This window comes from Somniosus microcephalus, chromosome 5 (genome assembly GCF_052327205.1).
Source record: "Somniosus microcephalus isolate GS21.2 chromosome 5, FLI_Smic_1.0, whole genome shotgun sequence".
Taxonomy (NCBI): domain Eukaryota; kingdom Metazoa; phylum Chordata; class Chondrichthyes; order Squaliformes; family Somniosidae; genus Somniosus; species Somniosus microcephalus.
In genome coordinates this window covers 207,599,040-207,621,138 of record NC_140991.1, presented here as the reverse complement: position 1 = coordinate 207,621,138, position 22,099 = coordinate 207,599,040, and the positions used below count along the sequence as shown (strand labels likewise).

The following is a 22,099-nucleotide window of genomic DNA, read 5'->3' as shown; positions in this document are numbered from 1 at the left end:
GGATGAGCTACAGAATTTGTTCATCCCAGTTTGGCATAAAAATCAAACAAAAAAGGTGACTCAACTGTGGCTAACAAGGGAAATTAGGGATAGCATAAGATCCAAGGAGACGACATATAAATTGGCCAGAAAAAGCAATAATCCTGAGGATTGGGAGCAGTTTAGGATTCAACAAAGGAGGACAAAGGGATTAATTAAGAAAGGGAAAATAGAATATGAGAGTAAGCTAGCAAGCAACATAAAAACTGACTAAAAGCTTTTTTAGATATGTGAAGAGAAAAAGATTGGTGAAGTCAAGCGTAGATCCCTTACAGTCAGAATCAGGGGAATTTATAATGGGAAACAAAGAAATGGCAGACCAACTAAATTCATACTTTGGTTCTGTCTTCACAAAGGAGGACACAAATAACCTCCCAGAGATGCCGGGGAACATAGGGCCTGATGAAAGGGTGGAACTGAAAGAAATCAGTATTTGTAGGGAAATGGTGTTAGGAAAATTGATGGGACTGAAGGCCGATAAATCCCCAGGGCCTGATAATCTACATCCCAGGGTACTTAAGGAAGTGGCCCTAGAAATAGTAGATGCATTGCTGGTCATCTTCCAGAACTCGATAGACTCTGGAACAGTACCCATGGATTGGAGGGTAGCTAATGTTACCCAACTATTCAAAAAAGGTGGTAGAGAAAAAGCGGGGAATTATAGACCGGTAAGCCTGACATCGGTAGTGGGGAAAATGCTAGAATCTATTATAAAAGATGCAATAGCAGAGCACTTGGTAAGCAGTGACAGGATCGGGCAAAGTCAACATGGATTTACAAAAGGTAAATCATGCATGACTAATCTACTGGAATTTTTTGAGGATGTAACTGGTAAAATAGATAAGGGAGAACCAGTGGATGTGGTGTATTTGGACTTTCAGAAGGCTTTCGATAAGGTCCCACATAAGAGATTAGCATGCAAAATTAAGGCACATGGGATTGGGGGCAAGGTATTGACTTGGATAGAGAACTGGTTGGCGGACAGAAAGCAAAGAGTTGGAATAAACGGGTCGTTTTCCGAGTGGCAGGCAGTGACTAGTGGGGTACCGCAAGGCTCGGTCCTAGGACCCCAGCTGTTCACAATATATATTAATGATCTGGACGAGGGAATTGGATGTAATATCTCCAAATTTGCAGACGACACAAAGCTGGGTGGGAGGGTAAGCTGTGAGGAGGATGTCGTGAAACTCCAGTACGATTTGGACAGATTGGGTGATTGGGCAGAAACATGGCAAATGCACTATAATGTGGATAAATGTGAGGTTATCCACTTTGGTGGCAAAAACAGGAAGGCAGATTATTATCTGAACGGCAATAGATTGGGAGAAGGGGAAGTGCAAAGAGACCTGGGTGTTCTTGTGCACCAGTCGCTGAAGGTAAGCATGCAGGTGCAGCAGGCGGTTAAGAAGGCAAATGGTATGTTGGCCTTCGTAGCAAGAGGGTTCGAGTACAGGAACAAGGGTGTCTTGCTACAGTTGTACAGGGCCTTGGTGAGACCACACCTTGAGTATTGTGTGCAGTTTTGGTCGCCTTACCTGAGGAAGGATGTTCTTGCCATGGAAGGAGTGCAGCGAAGATTCACCAGGCTGATACCTGGGATGGCAGGAATGACGTATGAGGAGAGATTGTGTCGATTGGGATTATACTCACTGGAGTTTAGAAGATTGAGAGGGGATCTCATCGAAACCTATAAAATTCTGTCAGGCCTGGACAGACTAGATGCAGGAAGGATGTTTATGATGGCCGGGGAGTCCAGAACCAGGGGTCATAGTCTAAGGATAAGGGGTAAGCCATTTAGGACTGAAATGAGGAGGAATTTCTTCACCCAGAGAGTGGTGAACCTGTGGAATTCTCTGCCACAGAGGGCGGTGGAGGCCAGTTCATTAAATATATTCAAAAAAGAGTTGGATATATTTCTTAAGGCTAAAGGGATCAAGGGATATGGGGTGAAGGCAGGGACAGGGTACTGAATTTGGATGATCAGCCATGATCTCATTGAATGGCGGAGCAGGCTCGAAGGGCCGAATGGCCTACTCCTGCTCCTATCTTCTATGTTTCTGTGTTTCTGGCGACTAAGCTCCTCCATGGCCGTAGCCCTCCTCTCCTCTACCGTAGCCAGCCTTACCATGGAGGCAGCAATCATTTCCACGTAGGTAGCCATCCTTTCCGTGTTGATGCGTTCATGCGCCACTGACTCCACAAAGGCTCTGCTCATGTTCGCTATGGACTCCTCCATTCGCTCCACACTCGCAGCGACCCTGGAGACAAAACCTGCCAGAGACTCCTGCATCTGTGCATGGAGTTCCATCACCTCTGATCTTACGGATGGACCCAGAGGCAGAGGGTCGACATGCAGCTGAGCCGAGCTGGCAGAGTCCTGCGCCCTCCGACGAGGACTCTCCACTGCTGTCCCTGTCTCCACAATCTGCTGATGCTCACTTGTGAGCTGTGATACACCAGGTGACAACTCTACTCTATGTCCCGAAGGTCCGACCGAGGTGTGAGTGTCTGTGCTGGTGCTGGGTGCGCTTATTTCTGCTGATGCTGTGCCCTCGCGTTGCGGATTCCTCTGAGGAGTCTGGCATCTCAGGCTCTTCCTCCTGCACACTGGGGACAGGGTTTGTCAATGGTCCTGTGGGGGAGTCAAGGAAAAAGTTAGAGATGTCATGCCAAGGTTATATGCACATTGCAATTTGCAGATGATCATAAGTCCATATGATGTAGCTTCAGAATCATTATCAGCGACTCATGCAATGCCAATGAGAGAGATGGAACACTATTCTGTCACCAGCTTACGGGGATGCACCTGTCTGTCCTTCCTCAACTTCCACACCTCTGTCAGCCCTGACAATCTCCAGGACGGCTTCCTCCCAGGGTGTGAGCTGGGCTAATGAGGGTGGCCCTCCTCCTGTCCTGGCTTGCTCTCTCCTGTTGTGAGCTCGCTTTTCCTGCAATGAGGGAGACAAGTGAGAATGAAAGAGTGAGTGCAGAGATTGCATAGCATAGATACTTAGAAGGAGACAAAGATGGAGTGAGGTTGCAAGACCAAGGGCCCTCCCTGTGTGTTGTCAGTTGTGTTCAAAGCATCAGAGTGTGAGGGCTGCATGGTGGAAGAGTTATGTGAATGTGAGCATAGAGAGAGAGGAAATGGGTAAGGGTGCATGGATGTGAGTGTCAAGTGGGATGTGGAGGAAGAGATTGTTAAAGCTGAGTGCTGGTGAGGAAAGGCAATGGTGATCAGATTGAGGGTGATGGAAACGTCATACTTACTTTTCCAGGGCGATGAAGGTCATGGAATCTTTTCTTGCACTGCATCCAGGTGCGCCGTGTGAGCCCCAAGGAGTTGACTTCACCAGCTACCTGTAGCCACACAGCCTTGGTCTGACTGGGAGGCCTCTTCCTCCCTGAAGAAGGAAACAGGACCTCCCTGTGGGCCCTAGCAACATCCAGCAATGCCTGGAGTGAAGCCTTATCAAATTTGGGGGCAGCTCTTGCCCTCCCACTGGCCATTGCTCCTGCAGGCTCCTGTGCCATCTTAATGGTGAAGTTTGGAAGCCTGCAGAAGAAGCAAGGCTTGCTGTGGACCTTAAAAGCAGCAGCAATGATGACGTCATATTCTGCGACTTTCTGACTGGAAATACTCAATTGCCAAGGCTTCCCACAAGTTGGAAATCAATTGGCCAATTGAGTTAAAATTGCATCAATCTCACAGACCCATTTAGATTCGTGTGGGAATCACTAAATTCGGGGAACCCGCCAATTCCCCGCACCTGAGTTAAAATCGGTCCCCCTATATCCGGGAATATTTAATACCCAATCCTGCCCTATTTTAAGCCAGGTCTCCGTTGTCGCCACATCATCATATTCCCATGTGGCTATTTGCGCCTGCAGCTCACTAACCTTATTCACCACACTTCGTGCATTTACACACATGCACTGTAAACCTATCTTAGACCTTCTTGTATTCTCTCTTAGTCTGACCCCACCTAATACTGTACAATTTCTTACTCTAGTGCCATCTGTCTCTCCCAATCCTTTGTGCCCTTTGTTTCTCCTTTCTAATGCTGCTTCCTGGTGCCCATCCCCCTGCTACATTAGTTCAAACCCTCCCCAACAGCACTAGCAACCCCCTCGCGAGGATATTGGTCCCGGCTCTGTGGAGGTGCAACCCATCCGGCCTGTACAGGTCCCACCTCCCCCAGAACCGGTCCCAATGTCCCCGGAATCTAAAGCCCTCCCTCCTGCACCATCTCTCCAGCCATGCAGTCATCTGCTATTTCTATATTCACTGCCTTGTGGCACCGGGAGCATTCCGGAGATTACTACCTTTGAGGTCCTGCTTATTAATCTTTTTCCTAGCTCCCTAAAATCTGCCTGAAGGACCTCATCTATCTTTCTACCTATGTTGTTGATACCGATATGGACCACGACCTCTGGCTATTCACCCTCCCACCTCAGAATATTCTGCAGCCTCTCAGTGACATCCTTGACCCTGGCACCAGGGATGCAACATACCATCCTGGAATCACGTCTGCGGCCACAGAAACGCCTGTCTGTTCCCCTAACTATTGAATCCCCTACCACTATTGCTTTCCCGAACTTATTCCTCCCCCCCCGGCCCCCCCCCCCCCGCTGTACAGCTGAGCCAATCCTGGTGCCGCTGACTTGGCTCTGGTTGTACTCCCCAGAGGAACCATCGCCCTCACCAGTACCGGTTAGACAGTGAGATGCACTTAGGGGACTCCTGCACTACCTGCCTGGTCCTCCTTGTCTGTCTGGCGGTCATCCATTCCCTCTCTGTCTGCACACTCTTAAGCTACTGGGTGACCAACTCCTGAAACATGCTATCCCCGTAGCTCTCAGCCTCACGGATGCATCGCAGTGACGCCAGCTGCTGCTCAAGCTCTGAAACCTGGAGCTCGAGCTCCTCCAGCTGATGACACGTCCTGCCCTTGTGGTTGTCCAGGACACGGGAAGCATCCTGGAGTTTCGCATGGCACAAGATGTGCATTCCATGGGACCGAGGTGCCCTGTCATGCCTCTATTTAATAGATTATTAACTAATTGAACAGAAATAAACTCAAGACTTGAAAAAAACACTCACCAGCTACTCACCAATCAGCTCTTTCCCTTGTGCTGACATCAATTTAGGTATTTTTACTCTGACGTCACTCTTTCAAATTCCACCTGTGTTGAGTTGCTCTCACCCCCGCTTTGCCGCTGTGCTCTTTATCTCACTCCGCTCTCGCTGCCTCTGGTCTCGGGCCTGCTTTGCCTCCGTGCTCTTTATCCCGCTCCGCTCTCGCTGCCTCTGGTCTCGGGCCCGCTGCGCTGTTTATCCTGCTCCACTCTAGCTCAGCTCCCGCTGCCTCTGGTCTTGGGCCTGCTCTGCTGCCAAGCTCTTTATCCTGCTGCGCTCTCACTCGGCTCTCATTCAGCTCTCGCTGTCTCATTATTGCGCAATGCTAATGAATATCAATTAATATTTTCAGAAGTCATTCTAAAATAAAGAAAGAAGAAAGAAAGACTTGCATTTATATAGTGCCTTTCATGACCTCAGGACGTCTCAAAGCGCTTTACAGCCAATGAAGTACTTTTTGAAGTGTAGTCACAGTTGTAATGTGGGAAACACGGCAACCAATTTGCATGTAGCAATCTCCCAGAAACAGCAATGAGATAATGACCAGATAATCTGTTTTTTTGGTGATGTTGATTGAGGGATAAATATTGGCCAGGACACCAGGGATAACTCCCCTGCTCTCCTTTGAAATAGAGCCGTGGGATCTTTTACGTCCACCTGAGAGAGCAGACGTCTCATCCAAAAGACGGCACCTCTGGCAGTGCAGCACTAACTCAGTACTGCACTGGTGTGTCAGTCTAGATTTTTGTGCTCAAGTCTCAGGAGTGGGACTTGAACCCACGACGTTCTGACTCAGGCGAGAGTACTACCTGCTGAGCCACAGCTGACACTTCAAATAAGTAACATGCCTGTACTACAACAGCTGGATATTCCCTATATCTAAACAATAAATACTTTAACATTCTTCTTCCAAACATCCTTCAGGTATGATTAAAGTAAAAAATTAAGTAATGTTATTGTAATGTACATCCCAGTGAATTTAAGGCTGGAATAAAGGACCTTGTACTAGACTCTGTCTAGTAAAAAAAACTGATCAAATATCCAGTTGTCATAGACTAATTGAACTTCTTTCTTAAAATGCAGCTGTTAAGAATCCTTATGCAGTACTGCTATACTTGTTTTAGAAATCTGGAGTTAGCTTTCCTGAAAGTTCAATAGATAAATGCATAACCTGGTGTGCGCTCCTGCCAATCAGGCTGAGGTGGTCCCAAGTTTGACCCCCTGTTCTGTGCTGAATGAACTAATCTCAGCTGAGACAGTGGTTGGGGTTATATTCAATTGCCCTGTGTGTCTGGACGAGGGGAGGGGTTGTTAGTGCTGTTGGGGAGAGTTTAAACTAGCTTGGCGGGGGAATGTGAACCTGCACTTAGATTCAGGAGGGAGAGAAGAAAAGCTGGAAATGGAGGGCAGAAAATTAGTAAGTGAGTTTGGAAGGCAGCGGAAACAAAAGCTAGAAAATAGACAACAAAGGAGTTTGGCAGTGCTTAATGGTTATATACTTCAATGCAAGGAGTCTGGTGAATAAGGCAGAGGAGCTGAGGGCACAGATAGACATGTGGAAGTATGATATCATAGCTGCTGTATTACTGAAACATGGCTGAACGAAAGGCAGGAATGGCAGCTTAACATTTCTGGTTACAGGGCTTTCAGATGAGATAGAGCGGGGGATAAAAAGGAGGGAGGGGTCACAATATTGGTTAAAGAAACAATTACAGCTGTGAGGAGGGATGATATGTTCAAAGGATCATCAAATGAGACCATATGGGTTGAACTGAAAAACAAAAAAGGGGCGATCACACTGCTGGGAGTGTACTATAGACCCCCAAATAGTTAGAGGGAGATAGAAGAGCAAATATGCAGGCACATTTCTGAAAAGTGCAAAAACAATAGGGCAGTAATAGTAGGGGATTTCAACTAACCTAATATTAACTGGGATAGAATCAGTATAAAAGGTATAGAGGGTGCAGAATCCTTAAAATGTGTGCAGGAGAACTTTTTTAGCCAGTATGTAGCAAGCCCAACAAGAGAGGGTGTGGTTCTGGACTTTGTTTTAGGGAATGAAGCTGGGCAGGTGGAAGGGGTATCAGTGGGAGAGCATTTTGGTGGTAGTGATCATAATTCGGTTAGATTTAGTGTAGTTATGGAAAAGAACAAAGATAGACCAGGAGTAAAAGTTCTCAATTGGCCAATTTTACTAAGCTGAGATGTGATTTAGAAAAAGTGGACTGGAAACAGCTACTTGAAGGTATTCAGTGTCAGAACAGTGGGAGGCATTCAAGGAGGAAATAGTGAGGGTCCAGAGCAAATATGTTTCCACAAAGAAAAAGAGTGGGACTTCCAAATCTAGAGTCCCCTGGATGTCAAGGGGCATACAGGGTAGGATAAGGCAAAAAAAGGAAGACTTTGTCTGATACTGGGAGCTAAATACTGCAGAAAGCCTAGGAGTATAGAAAGTGCAGAGCTGAAATTAAAAAGGAAATTAGGAATACAAAGAGAGGACATGAAAAAATATTGGCAAATAAAATCAAGGAAAACCCAAAGTTTTTTATAAATACATAAAGAGCAAGAGGATAACTAAAGAAAGAGTAGGGCCAAGAGTAGAGACCAAAAAGGTAACTCGTGTGTTGAGGTGGAAGATGTGGGTGTGGTTCTTAATGAATACTTTGGCCCTGATTTTCTGGCAGCCGTCGGGCAGCTTTTCATGCGGCCGGGGGCCGAAAATTGTCGAAAAAGTGGGTCGCGACCCCCCCCGCCTGATTCCCCACCCCGTCCGACTTTCGGACCGCCGTTTCTCTCCGACCCAAATCAGTCCCGCCCGCCGCTGGCGGAACTGGCCGTCGGAACACTAATTACCACTTATTACCTTCTTTAAGCCGATTTTCAGGGGCCGTTGCGATTTTCAGGGGTTCCCCACGCTAAACACACCTGCGGGGAACCCCGCTGATGAAACCTGGCGTGAAGCTTGCCGGCTTGCGTGCTGTCAGCTGCAGGTCAGGGAAAGCTGCGATTTAAAGGGACAGCATTTGTATGTTGAAGGACCTTGTTGTTGCAGGTTTGGGGCTACTTCTTCAAGGCTTGGGCACAGCTGTAGAAGGTTGGAGCCTCACACACTTCTCCAATGTGATCTCCTGGGAAGCCCCTCTCGCCACCCTCACTCAGCGCTTCCTCAGCAGAGGCATCTACGAGAAGCATGGGATGCCTTTTTTTCCTTCCCTTCTTGCCATTAGAGGATCTCCAGCAGCAGAGGCGGCAGCAGCAGAACCAGGAACAGCAGGATGAGCACCAGGAGCACCAAGCTGCTGCTCACTCACCTGAAGCTGCACAGGCCAGAAGGGGCCAGCGCTTGGAAGTGGCTTGAGAACACCTTGCTGCGCTTTAGGGGGCCATGGGGATCCGTTTCTGCACTGGCAGTCCTACTCAGAAGGACTTCCATGAAGGTCTGGTTTCTCTGTTCAATAGATAGCCAGCGCTGCTCAAGAGATGTCATTCTCTTATGAGCACTCACCATGTTTTCCGTACCCTGGCGAGTTATCTCCTCCATGGAGGTTGCCAACCTTTCCATGGCGATGCGTTCATGCGCCAATGACTCCACAAAGGCTCTGCTCATGGTCACTATGGACTCCTCCATTCGCTCCACACTCGCAGCGACCCTGGAGACAAAACCTGCCAGATACTCCTGCATCTGTGCATGGAGATCCATCACCTCTTCTCTTGCGGATGGACCCAGAGGCAGAGGGTCGACATGCAGCGCAGCTGAGCTGAGCTGGCAGAGTCCTGCACCCTCCGACGAGGACTCTCCACTGCTGTCCCTGTCTCCAGAATTTGCTGAGGCTCACTTGTGAGCTGTGAAGTACCAGGTGACAACACTACTCTATGTCCCGAAGGTCCCCCCGAGGTGTGAGTGTCTGCGCTGGTGCTGGGTGCGCTTACTTCTGCTGACGCTGCGCCCTCAGAGGTTGGAGCTTCCTCTGAGGAGTCTGGCTGCACAGCCTCTTCCTTCTCCACACTGGGGACGGGGGTTCTGGATGGTCCTGTGGGGGAGTAGAGGAAAGAGTGATGCCAAGGTTACATGCACATTCGAGTTGACATCTGCTGACACCTGCATCCATGCAGCCTTGGTCTCAGTGGGAGGCCCCTTCCTGCCTGACCTAGGGAAGAGGACCTCTCTGTGGGCGCTAACCCCATCCAATAATGCCTGCAGTGAAGCTTTGTTGAATTTGGAGGCAGCTCGGGGTTTGGCACTGGCCACAGCTGCTGCAGGCTCCTCTGCCATCCTGTATGGTTCGTTTGGAAGCCTTCAGAGGATGCAGTGCTTGCTGTGGACCTTGAAAGCACCACGAATGATGACATCATACTGTGGGGCTTTCTGACTAGAAATGGACAATTAGCAAGGCTGCCCACATGCTGAAAATTAATTGGCCACTTGAGGGAAAATTGCGTGGAGCTGGCTGACACTTTTTTTTGTGTCAGAACCCCACATTCGGGGGAATCCGACCATTTCCCACACAAGCCACAAAATCGGGCCCTTTGAGTCTGTCTTCACAAAAGAGAGGGACGATGCAGACATTGTAGTTAAGGAGGAGTGTGAAATATTAGATGAGATAAACATAATGAGAGAAATGTAAGATATCACACAACACCAGGTTATAGTCCAACAGCTTTATTTGAAATCACAAGCTTTCGGAGCACTGCTCCTTCGTCAGGTGAAGTGGAGAAATGCATAAAGACACAGCTTATATAGTCAGAGAATAATGTCAGATGTTTACAGGTAACCTTTCCAACTGCCATTTATCGCACCTCGGCAGAGAGATAATCACAGCAGTCAAAGGTGTGAATGGTGTCCAAACAGGTCAGTCAGGAAAACATTACATCAAAGAACATGCAGATGCTGGGGTCTGTATGAAAAACAAAAAAACAGACAGAAAACATTTTTTTTGCTGGAAATCACAGTAGGTCCGGCCGCATCTGTGTAGAGAGAACAAGCCAATGTCGACTCGAGTCTGGATGACCCTGCGTCAGGTGGGGTTACATGTAGCGTGACATGAACCCAAGATCTCGGTTGAGGCCGTCCTCATGGGTGCGGAACTTGGCTATCAGTTTCTGCTCGATGATTTTGCGTTGTCGTATGTAATGAAATCTGTTTGTCTTGATCCTGTATTCGTTTTGCACTCATGTATATTACCCTCCCCCGCTGTGTATAGTTTCACTTCCTCTTTCCCGACTAACCTGGGAGGTTCCAGGTCTTAGGTCTTGGCTCTTGGCTCCGCCCCTGACTTCTCTTACATAAAGATCCCAGGATCTGTATGACTCATTCCTGTGAACCAGTCGGCGTGTTGAGATGTTAGCTCTGATCTTAGTGATTAAAAGCCAACTTGTTTAAGTCTACAACTTCTAGTTTTGTGGTTATTGAAGGCCCATCAATTTTAATCACTAAAGAATACTAGGATGGATCGACTCCTAAAACCAGAGCGTCTGGACTTGGATCCACATTCTGCTGAAGCATCAAATCAATTTGGACACTGGCTCAAATGCTTCGAACTCTTCGCGGGGCCTCATCCACTAGCGAGGTAGATAAACTGAGTCTACTGACTACTCACGTAAGTCATCGGATTTATTCGTTCATCCGGGACGCCACCTTTTACATGGAGGTCATCACTATCCTGAAGGCCCAATACCAGAGGCCGGTAAACGAAGTGTACGCCAGATATCTGCTGGCTACACGCAGGCAGCGACCAGAGGAATCAATGGACGATTTCTTACAGGGCCTAAAGGACCTGGTCCGGGACTGTAACTGCAAGGCCGTGACGGCCAACGCGTACTCTGACGAATTGGTCCACGATTCCTTCATCACGGGCCTCAAATCTAATTATATCCGGCAGAGACTGCTGGAGAAGGAGGTCCTGGACTTAAAAAAAGCAGTGGCCACTGCGCGATCGCTGGACGTGGCCCAGAGAAACTCTGACTCTTATTCTTCCGGCCATGCGGCCCTCACCGCCTCGTGTGCGCCGAGGGGGCCGCCATCTTGGAATCAGCAATCTTCCCCATCCAGGTCTCAGACCAGCTCTACGCCGCCGGAGTCCCCACACAGAAGTTCACCCAGGAGTCCTACTACAGCGGCAATGTCTCGAGGCCCGAAATGCTACTTCTGCGGCCAGGCCAAGCACCCCAGACAACGATGCCCAGCGAAGGACGCTACATGCTTCAAATGTAAGAAAAAGGGTCATTTTAGCAAAGTCTGCAGGTGGAATCCGATTTCCAACTCCGTCACCGCCTCGTGCGTGCTGTGCGGGCCGCCATCTTGGGATCCGCCATCTTTTCCCGACTCAACGGCCGCCCAGGGCCCAACAGTGGCTTCGATCACGGTGGATCAATCCAGGCCACACCCGTTGACAAAATCCATGATGGACATACAGGTAAACGGGAATTTAACGAAATGTTTAATTGACTGTGGGAGTACCGAGAGTTTTATCCACCCTAGCCTGGTACGGCGGCACTCATTAACGGTAACCCCTACACGGAGCAGAATTGCTATGGCTGCTAAGCCCCACACTTCGGACATTTTGGGCTACTGTGTGGTAACACTGACTGTAAAAGGCACGGACTACAAAGATTTTAAACTCCTCGTGATGCCAGAACTCTGTGTTAATGTAATCTTGGGCCTGGACTTCCAGTGCCACCACGAAAGTGTCACGCTAGCATATGGCGGGTCCCAGCCGCCACTCACAGTCTGTGGCCTATCAACCTTAAAAATCAGCCCGCCCTCTTTTATTCGCTAATCTTGCTCCGAACTGTAGGCCCATAGCGACCAAAAGTAGACGGTACAGTCTGGAAGACAGACACTTTATCAAGGCGGAAGTGGACAGACTCCTGCGGGAAGGCATTATTGAATGCAGTACCAGCCCGTGGCGTGCCCAAGTAGTCATAGTTAAAAATAGCAAAAAGAAACGGATGGTAATTGACTACAGCCAGACTGTTAATATTTATACCCAGCTGGACGCCTACCCTTTACCCCGCATATCAGAAATGGTCAACCAGATTGCGCAATACCGAGTCTTCTCGACTATCGACCTCAAATCCGCGTATCACCAGCTCCCCATTAGAACGGAGGACCGCCCATACACCGCCTTCGAGGCGAACTGGCGCCTCTACCATTTTCTCAGAGTGCCCTTCGGGGTAACAAATGGGGTCTCGGTCTTCCAACGTGAGATGGACCGCATGGTTGACGAGAATAAACTACCAGCTACCTACCCCTATCTGGACAATGTCACTATCTGCGGGCACAACCAGCAAGACCACGATCTAAATCTTGCGAGATTTTTAAAAACTGCCCTAAAGCTGGATCTAACCTACAACGAAGACAAATGCGTCTTCAACACAACCCGTCTCTGTATCCTCGGCTGTGTGGTGGAAGATGGGGTTATTGGACCGGACCCTGACCGATTACGCCCCCTAAAGGAACTGCCCCTGCCACACAATCCCAAAGCTTTAAAAAGGTGCCTGGGATTTTTTTCGTATTATGCCCAATGGGTGCCCAATTACTCTGATAAGGCCCAACCCCTCATTAAATCGACGTCCTTCCCACTATCAGCTGAAGCTCGGGAGGCTTTCACCAGTATTAAACAGGACATTGAAAGGGCTGCAGCGTGTGCAGTGGATGAATGCATTCCCTTTCAAGTCGAAAGCGATGCGTCAGACTTTGCCTTAGCTGCGACCCTCAATCAGGCTGGGAGACCTGTGGCCTTCTTCTCCCAAACCCTTCAGGGACCTGAAATCAGGCACTCTTCTGTCGAGAAGAAGGCACGGGCTATAGTGGAGGCAGTGCAGCACTGGAGACACTACCTAGCCGGCAAACGTTTCACCCTGCTCACCGACCAGCGGTCGGTGGCTTTCATGTTTAATAACAAACAAAGGGGGAAAATCAAGAATGACAAAATACTCAGGTGGAGGATCGAACTATCCATGTTCGACTATGATATTATGTACAGGCCGGGAGCCCTTAATGAACCCCCAGATGCCCTATCGCGGGGAATGTGTGCCAGCATTCATACGGACAAATTACAGGGTCTCCACAACGACCTCTGTCACCCAGGGGTCACCCGACTATACCATTTTATAAAGTCCCGCAATCTGCCCCACTCCATCGAGGAGGTCAGGGCAATGACCAGAGCCTGCCGCATCTGTGCGGAATGCAAGCCTCGTTTCTACCGGCCTGACCGTGCACACCTTATCAAAGCCACACAGTCATTCGAGCGCCTAAGTCTGGACTTCAAGGGACCCCTTCCCTCTGCCGACCGTAACGTATACTTCCTCAATATCATTGATGAATATTCCCGCTTCCCCTTTGCCATTCCCTGCCCAGACATGACCAGTGCCACGGTCATCAAGTGTTTCTGTAATCTATTCTGCATGTTTGGCATGCCGAACTACATACACAGCGATAGGGGGACGTCATTCATGAGTGACGAGCTGCGCCAGTTCTTGCTCTCGAAGGGGATAGCCACTAGCAGAACCACTAGCTACAACCCCCGGGGTAATGGGCAAGTGGAAAGGGAGAATGCTACTGTTTGGAAGGCTGTCACGTTAGCCTTAAAGTCAAAAGGCCTTCCGACCTCCCGCTGGCAGGAAGTCCTCCCAGACGTGTTCCACTCCATAAGGTCTCTGTTATGTACTGCCACTAACGCTACCCCTCACGAAAAGATGTTCGTTTTCCCCCGGAAATCCACCTCGGGCATATCTCTACCCGCGTGGCTGACGTCTCCGGGGACAGTACTATTGCGGAAGCACGTGAGAGGCCATAAAACGGACCCCCTTGTGGAAAAGGTACAGCTCCTCCATGCAAACCCTCAGTACGCCTATATCGAATACTCTGACGGGCAAGAGGACACTGTTTCCATAAAAGACCTCGCTCCCTCGGGGAGCGGAGAGAACGATGGGAGACTACCCGATGAAGACCTACACTACAAAGAGGTATCAATACCCAACTTTAACCTGGAGGACACTGCAGATAACCTGGAAGACACTGCGGAGGCCCGGACAGCAGAGGAACCAGAATCCACTCCCCTAGAGGCACCCCAGCCGGCTTTGCGCCGAGCACTGAGAACTGCAAAACCTCCTGACAGACTCACTTATACCAACTTTTAAGAAACATCACCCCGATGGACTAAATCTATAGAAGGGGTGAATGTAATGAAATCTGTTTGTCTTGATCCTGTATTCGTTTTGCACTCATGTATATTACCCTCCCCCACTGTGTATAGTTTCACTTCCTCTTTCCCGACTCACCTGGGAGGTTCCAGGTCTTGGCTCTTGGCTCCGCCCCTGACTTCTCTTACATAAAGATCCCAGGATCTGTATGACTCATTCCTGTGAACCAGTCGGCGTGTTGAGATGTTAGCTCTGATCTTAGTGATTAAAAGCCAACTTGTTTAAGTCTATAACTTCTAGTTTTGTGGTTATTGATTAGCGTGACATGAACCCAAGATCTCGGTTGAGGCCGTCCTCATGGGTGCGGAACTTGGCTATCAGTTTCTGCTCGACGATTTTGCGTTGTCGTGTGTCTCGAAGGCCGCCTTGGAGAATGCTTACCCGAAGATCGGAGGCTGAATGTCCTTGACTGCTGAAGTGTTCCCCGACTGGGAGGGAACACTCCTGCCTGGTGATTGTTGCGCGGTGTCCGTTCATCCGTTGTCGCAGTGTCTGCATGGTCTCGCCGATGTACCATGCTCCGGGGCATCCTTTCCTGCAACGTATGAGGTAGACAACGTTGGCCGAGTCACATGAGTATGTACCATGTACCTGGTGGGTGGTGTCCTCACGTGTGATGATGGTATCTGTGTTGATGATCTGGCATGTCTTGCAGAGGTTGCTGTGGCAGGGTTGTGTGGTGTCGTGGTCACTGTTCTCCTGAAAGCTGGGTAATTTTCTGCGAACGATGGTCTGTTTGAGGTTAGGTGGCTGTTTGAAAGCGAGTAGTAGAGCCGTGGGGATGGCCTTAACGAGGTGTTCGTCGTCATCGATGACATGTTGAAGGCTGCGAAGAACATGGCGTAGTTTCTCTGCTCCGGGGAAGTACTGGACGACGAAGGACAATCACCAGGCAGGAGTGTTCCCTCCCAGTCGGGGAACACTTCAGCAGTCAAGGATATTCAGCCTCCGATCTTCGGGTAAGCATTCTCCAAGGCGGCCTTCGAGACACACGACAACGCATAATCGTCGAGCAGAAACTGATAGCCAAGTTCCGCACCCATGAGGACGGCCTCAACCGAGATCTTGGTTCATGTCACGCTACATGTAATCCCACCTGACGCAGGGTCATCCAGACTCGAGTCGACATTGGCTTGTTCTCTCTACACAGATGCGGCCGGACCTACTGTGATTTCCAGCAAAAAAAATGTTTTCTGTCTGTTTTTTTGTTTTTCATACAGACCCCAGCATCTGCATGTTCTTTGATGTAATGTTTTCCTGACTGACCTGCTTGGACACCATTCACACCTTTGACTGCTGTGTTTATCTCTCTGCCGAGGTGCGATAAATGGCAGTTGGAAAGATTACCTGTAAACATCTGACATTATTCTCTGACTATATAAGCTGTGTCTTTATGCATTTCTCCACTTCACCTGATGAAGGAGCAGCGCTCCGAAAGCTTGTGATTTCAAATAAAGCTGTTGGACTATAACCTGGTGTTGTGTGATATCTTACATTTGTCCACCCCAGTCCAACTCCGGCATCTCCACATAATGAGAGAGGAACTATTAAAGGGTTTAGCATCTTTGAAAGTAGATAAGTCACCAAGCCCGGATGAAATGTATCCCAGGCTGTTAAGAGAAGCAAGGGAGGAAATAGCAAAGGCTCTGACCATCATTTTCCAATCCTCTCTGGCTACAGGTGTGGTGCCGGAGGACTGGAAGACTGCTAACATTGTACTGTTGTTTGAAAAGGGAGAAAGAGATAGACTGAGTAATTACAGGCCAGTCAGCCTAACCTCGGTGGTGGGTAAATTATTGGAAAAAATTCTGAGGGACAGTATTAATTGTCATTTAGAAAGGCATGGATGAATCAAGGACAGTCAGCATGGATTTGTTAAGGGAAGGTCGTGTCTGACTAACTTGATTGAATTTTTTGAGGAGGTAACGAGCGCATTTGATGTAGTCTACATGGATTTTAGCAAGGCTTTTGATGAGGTCCCACATAGCAGACTGATCAGAAAAGTAAAAGCCCATGAGATCCAAGGGAAAGTGGCAAGTTGGATCCAAAATTGGCTCAGTGGCAGGAAGCAAAGGGTAATGGCCGACGGGTCTTTTTGAGACTGGAAGGCTTCTGCAGGGCTCAGTACTAGGTTGAGGAGTCTAGGACTAGGGAACATGGCCTAAAAATTAGAGCCAGGTCTTTCAGGAGTGAAGTTTGAATACACTTCTACACTCAAAGGGCGGTAGAAGTTTGGAACTCTCTTCCGCAAATGGCTGTTGATGCTAGGTAAATTGTTAATTTTAAATCTGAGATTGATAGATTTTTGTTAACCTAAAGTATTAAAGGATATGGGGCAAAGGCATATATATGGAGTTAGATCTCAGATCAGCCATGATCTCATTGAATGGCGGAACAGGCTCGAGGGACTAAATGGCCTACTCCTGTTCCTATGTTCCTATGTAAGCGAGGCTCAATGAAAGTTGGATGAAGTCAGACCCACTGGGGGGAATTTTAACCCCCCAACCCGGCGTCCACTGGGCAAAGGCTTAGTTGAAATGGAACGGGAGACCTCATGCCCCGATCCTGCTGACTGCAATTTTAAATTGCAAGCACCAAGGACACTTGCCCAAAGTCAGTAGAGCACTTGTTTAAATATGCAGATTGGGTTCCAATTATGTCATCAGGATCTGACTGCATTTTTAAGCATAGGCCTTCACTGGGAAGCCCTGGTGGTTTCCCAGCGAGGCCAAACCTGTTGGGAAATGGATCCATGGCAAGAAGAGGCCCAGCAAGGTAAATTATTCAAAACATTTCTTTGTTTCCTTGTGGGCCAGGATGAACAGGAGCGCTCACCTGGGCCCCACAAGAAAACCTTGAGCTTCCACTGCATTGAACTTCCCTCCCTCTCCGAACATCGGAATGCCATCCCAAACACTTACCTTAGTGCTGGCGATGGTTCGACCGGGTCCTTGGTAGCGGCCTCCTACCACCCGAAATCCTGCTACTGCTCCGGCCAGCCACATAGCTCTTCCTTACAAGTTTGGGTAGGAGACTGCCTCCGATCCTGCCGATGAGGCCCGCGAGTTACAATCTCCTGAGCCTCACACTGTGGAGGGTTGGATGGCTTCCCGTCTGCCTTGGCCCCTTCTCACACCATTCTCGTTCATCCTTAAAATCGCCCCCACTTCTGAGTGAGAGATCTAATGCAATATATCTTCAGCAGGCTGGTTTTTGTCCAAAATATTAGACTGTATCTTCCCTAAAGGAGTAGATATTTTAAACATTTATGCCAGCCTTTCTGATTGAAATTGTCCACCCCTCCCCCCTCCCCAGAGTATAGTTTCTCTTTAATATATTCTAGCAAATGATGGGGAAAGGCTAGCCATTTTCTGATTGGAGTGCTTTAGACTTACTGCTAGTAGAAGATAGTTTCAGTCCATACAACGAACGAACAAACTTGCATTTATATTGCGCCTTTCATTGCCTCAGGACAATTAATTACTTTTGAAGTGTAATCACTGTTATAATATAGGAATCAGCTATTTAACACTCCCGGCATCAATATTCCTTTAATATTTCATATTTTCACCAGTGGGTTAATAGTTTAGGTGGTGAATATCACCAGAAAGCAAAGGATAGCTGGGCCAGCAGCAAAACACAAGCCAGATGGAAAAAAAACCTGATTGCCAAGAACAGGAGAATATGTCACTGGAATTTCACCCTGCTCAGAACCCAACTCTAGCCATGTCCATGGTTAAAAAGTTTGTATAGAAGATAAGAGTAAATAACTAATTTGTTATTCCCCTACCAATACACACACACAATCACTTATAACATCTGGGGGTACAGTTACACAAATTACTAAAAGTAGTGATGTAGGTTAATAAGGCCATAAAAAAAGCAAACAAAGCTCTGGGGTTCATTTCTAGAGGGACAGAATTGAAAAGCAGAGAATTTATGTTAAACTTGTATGGAAGCTTGGTTAGACCACACTTGGAGTACTGTGACTAGTTCTGGTCACCATATTATGAAAAGGATATAGAGGCACTGGAGAAGATGTAAAGAGGATTTACTAGAATGATACCAGAACGGAGAAGTTACACCTATCAGGAAAGATTGAACAGGCCGGGGCTCTTTTCTCTAGAAAAGAGAAAACTGAGTGATGGCCTAATAGAGGTCTTTGAGATTATGAGCATGAAGAGCACAGTGGAGATGGCGGAAAAACGTGATCCAAGTCTGAAGGGTGGGGTGAGAGTGAGAACGTGATCCAGATGGGAAGATGGATCACGTTCTTCCAACCCCACCCCCTTTATACCCGCACCACATTCTCCCTCTCCTCTCCCTAGACCTGGTTGATTTCTCTGAAAGCTCGGTGAGTGTGTGGCAAGTGACATCATTAGACTGGACAAAATCCAGAAGTCATGACACTGTCACTATTCACATCATACACAATAAACCTGTTAACAATCCGTGACCCACACACAATGCCCCATCTATGGTGGGGGTGGGGGAAGGTCAGGAACTTGTTGGGGGGAGAAGGTCAGGCGGGCGGGGGGTGGGGGGTAGGTCAGGAACTTGGGCAGGGGAGATGGTCAGGAACTTGGGGGGTGGGGAAGGTCAGTAACTTGGGCATGGGGAGAGGGTCAGGAACCCGGGGTTGGGAGGAAGAGGAAGGTCAGGACCTTGGGGTGGGGGGGGGGGCGCGGTGAAAGTCAGGAACTTGGTGGGGGTAGGTCACAAACTTGTTGCGGGGGGGGGGGGGAGAATACCCTAATCCGCAAGGGTGAGTCCTGTCTGTTCTCTGTGAGCTCTGTCTGGAGCCTGGCAGTCAGAATGAATGGCTCGAATTACACATTGCAAAGTACTTGATTACTTAGGCAGGCAAGTTTTAATTACACATTCCAGATAAACTGCTGGGTGTGTCTTGTCCTCCAAGGGGACCAATCAAAAATCTGGTGTTGCAAATAGATGCAACCTTTGTAATAACACGTTTTTGAATTAGAAGCTGACAATAATTATTGCATAATCTGCCCAAATGGGCAATCAGGCATTGCAATCAGTTTGGGTGCAATTTGAAAAATATAGAGGTCAGGTAAACCAATCAGAAAACTAGGGTTCTGGTGAAAGATCATTGACCTGAAATGTCACCTCTGTTTCCCACATTACAACAGTGATTCCACTTCAAAAAAAGTACCATTGGCTTTAAAGCGCTTTGAGACGTCTGGTGGTCATGAAAGGTGCTATGTAAATGCAAGTCTCTCTCTCTCCCCCACAGATACTGCCTGATCTACGGAGTGGTTCCAGCATTTTCTGTTTTTATTTCAGAAAACTAGGTGATGACTTGGCACCTAATAATCTAGGCCATAAATAATTGACGCTTTTATTTATTTTTTCATTGTGACATAAAATATATTTTAAAAATCTACACATTATTATTCCATAATTTAGATGGAATAATACTTTTATTTCACTCCCCTTACCTTTCACTCACCCAATCAGAAGGACTCGCTTGCAGAACTGAGGAAAACAGCACTGCTCTGATGGCTATCTATGTTGGAGATTGATTGGTAGGAGGTAGAGACTATGGAAGATAACACCTTTCATTTATTAAATAGGACTTAATGTGAACTGAACTAATAATTCTAACACATTTCTTTGTAGATCAGACCCCCACCCCTACTCGATTTCTGAAGAACTGTGAAGAAGTTGGACTCTTTAATGAACTTGCGTGTTCCTTAGAGCACGAGTTTAGGAAGGCACAGGAAGAGGAAGACAATAAAAGGGTATGTGAATATACTAAAATTGGTGTGCATTTTCCATCTCTAGAATCTCCTACTCCTTGAGAGAGAATGGTTTGAGGCGTCTGATTGACACTGTACTTCAACCTCAATATATGCCAGTTAACGACGGCCCGTTAATAGAAATATTTGTTTCAAGAGAAAGTTGGTGCACGTATTGATTAATTATTCCATGTACTCTTCAGTGCTCTGCCAACAGAAATCACCAAATTGAGAAAGCATTTGATAAATGAATATTTACGAGTCACAATAATAAACCAGTCCTTAAGGTCTAACTCTCAGTGTTCTTCTACCCGTGGGACAATTTTACTTCAAACAGATGGATTGAAAGTCTCTCTCTCTCAAAGTATTTGAAGATCAGAAATTACATAGATACTTGTTAGTCTCAGTGTGGTTCCAATTCGATATAATGACACAGCACAAAACTGCTCCAAATGTAACACTCATTTTGAAACCATACTGTGAGAGTGTGAGAAAAAAATCACTATTCTGTAGAAGGACTACATTTCTAAGATTGCTCTGAAGAGACCCAGCAAGAACAACATTAAAGTGTCATTGACTAGGAAACCTAAGTTGAATCTAAATCACAACCAACCTTTGGACTTTAACTACCCTTCACTAGTCTCTGCCAGGTCAACCAGGAGGCTAGGCATGCTGAAAGTAGATATTTCCCTTATTTTTTTCCCAATGTATCTCCCTGCAGGCTGACCATAAAGCAGCATTAACACACTTGTATACTAGACTGTCTTGTAGTCCAGGTATGGAATGATAGTATGAATGAATGGAAGTAGGGAAGGAAATTACAGAAATAGAAAAAATCAAAAACATGGGCCAGAATTTTGCCTATGTGGGCGGTGTCCATGGCGGGTCGCGGCCCCGCTGCTGGCTCCATCCTGCTGTTGAAAATTAACTTACCGTAATTGTAAAGTCTGTAGGTATTATGGCGAATTAATACACAGACTACAAGAGTAACTTTAACAGGACTTTACTATTCGAAGGTCAGGGCGAATCTGCCCGATAAATCCTGACACAGCACTTATATACCGGTGTGGCCACCGTCGGTGTTACAGTATACAGCAGCCAAGATAAAGTAGTGCCACACCTAAAATAGTTCTCTTAAAGGTGAACGGTTACATACAATAGTTCTCTTAAAGGTAGAACAGTTACATACACTACAATCCACCCTTTTTAGCTTACAACATACTGATTCCCCATTAAACATAACATCATAACATATATCCAACTTCATGTTAAAACAGTTCACAGATGTAGTCTCTGCGGAAACAGTTCACAGATTCAGTCTCTGCGGGAAACAGTTCATAGATTCAGTCTCTGCGGAAAACAGTTCACAGATTCAATCTCGGTGGATGCGCCTTCCGTGCTTCTTGACTCGGTCCTGACAACACCTCAGTGGTGTAGCAGTTCCCTGTGGTGTAGTCGGTTCACGTTGCTGGAGTGACTCATCCACTAGTCCTTCACTGGACTTAACAGCTTGAACTTCCGTCCTCCTGAACCAGCATTGTTGGCTTGTAAAAACTTGAGTACCTTGGGAAGTTTTTCTACTTCCAAACTGATTTGGCTCCGTTCGAAGGGACCCCGTGCGTGATCTAGTAGTGATGATGATGGTCCAGATGATCATCATCTTCTGCTTCGTCTTTTCCTTTTCTGCTTCTTGGAGACTCTCTGGGCTCCACTGTCAGCTGCCAGCTGCATGCACAGTTCCTCCTTCTCGTCCTCCTTTTTCCGTAGTAGCGCCACCATCTCCCGATGTTCCTTAGACTTTTTGTGTTTCTTCATGGTTTCTGCACTTTGGGAGTTTTCATCACAAGCTGGGCAGAACAGGTCATCGTAATATTCGATGTCGTCCAACAGGTCATGGTAATATTCGGTGTCATCTTGAGCTAGGCCATTGAGAGGGTCTTCTATTTCCTCCATA

The 22,099-nt window shown here is 47.5% G+C and overlaps 1 protein-coding gene across 1 annotated transcript in view; it reads left to right on the top strand.

Moving 5' to 3' along the window:
* creb5b (cAMP responsive element binding protein 5b) overlaps positions 1 to 22,099 on the top strand; it is a 665,061-nt gene that overhangs the window by 117,318 nt on the left and 525,644 nt on the right. Inside the window, exon 5 of the mRNA XM_085988619.1 lies at positions 20,027 to 20,148. Coding sequence (XP_085844745.1) covers positions 20,027 to 20,148 — 122 coding nt within the window. The remainder of the gene's footprint in view (positions 1 to 20,026; positions 20,149 to 22,099) is intronic.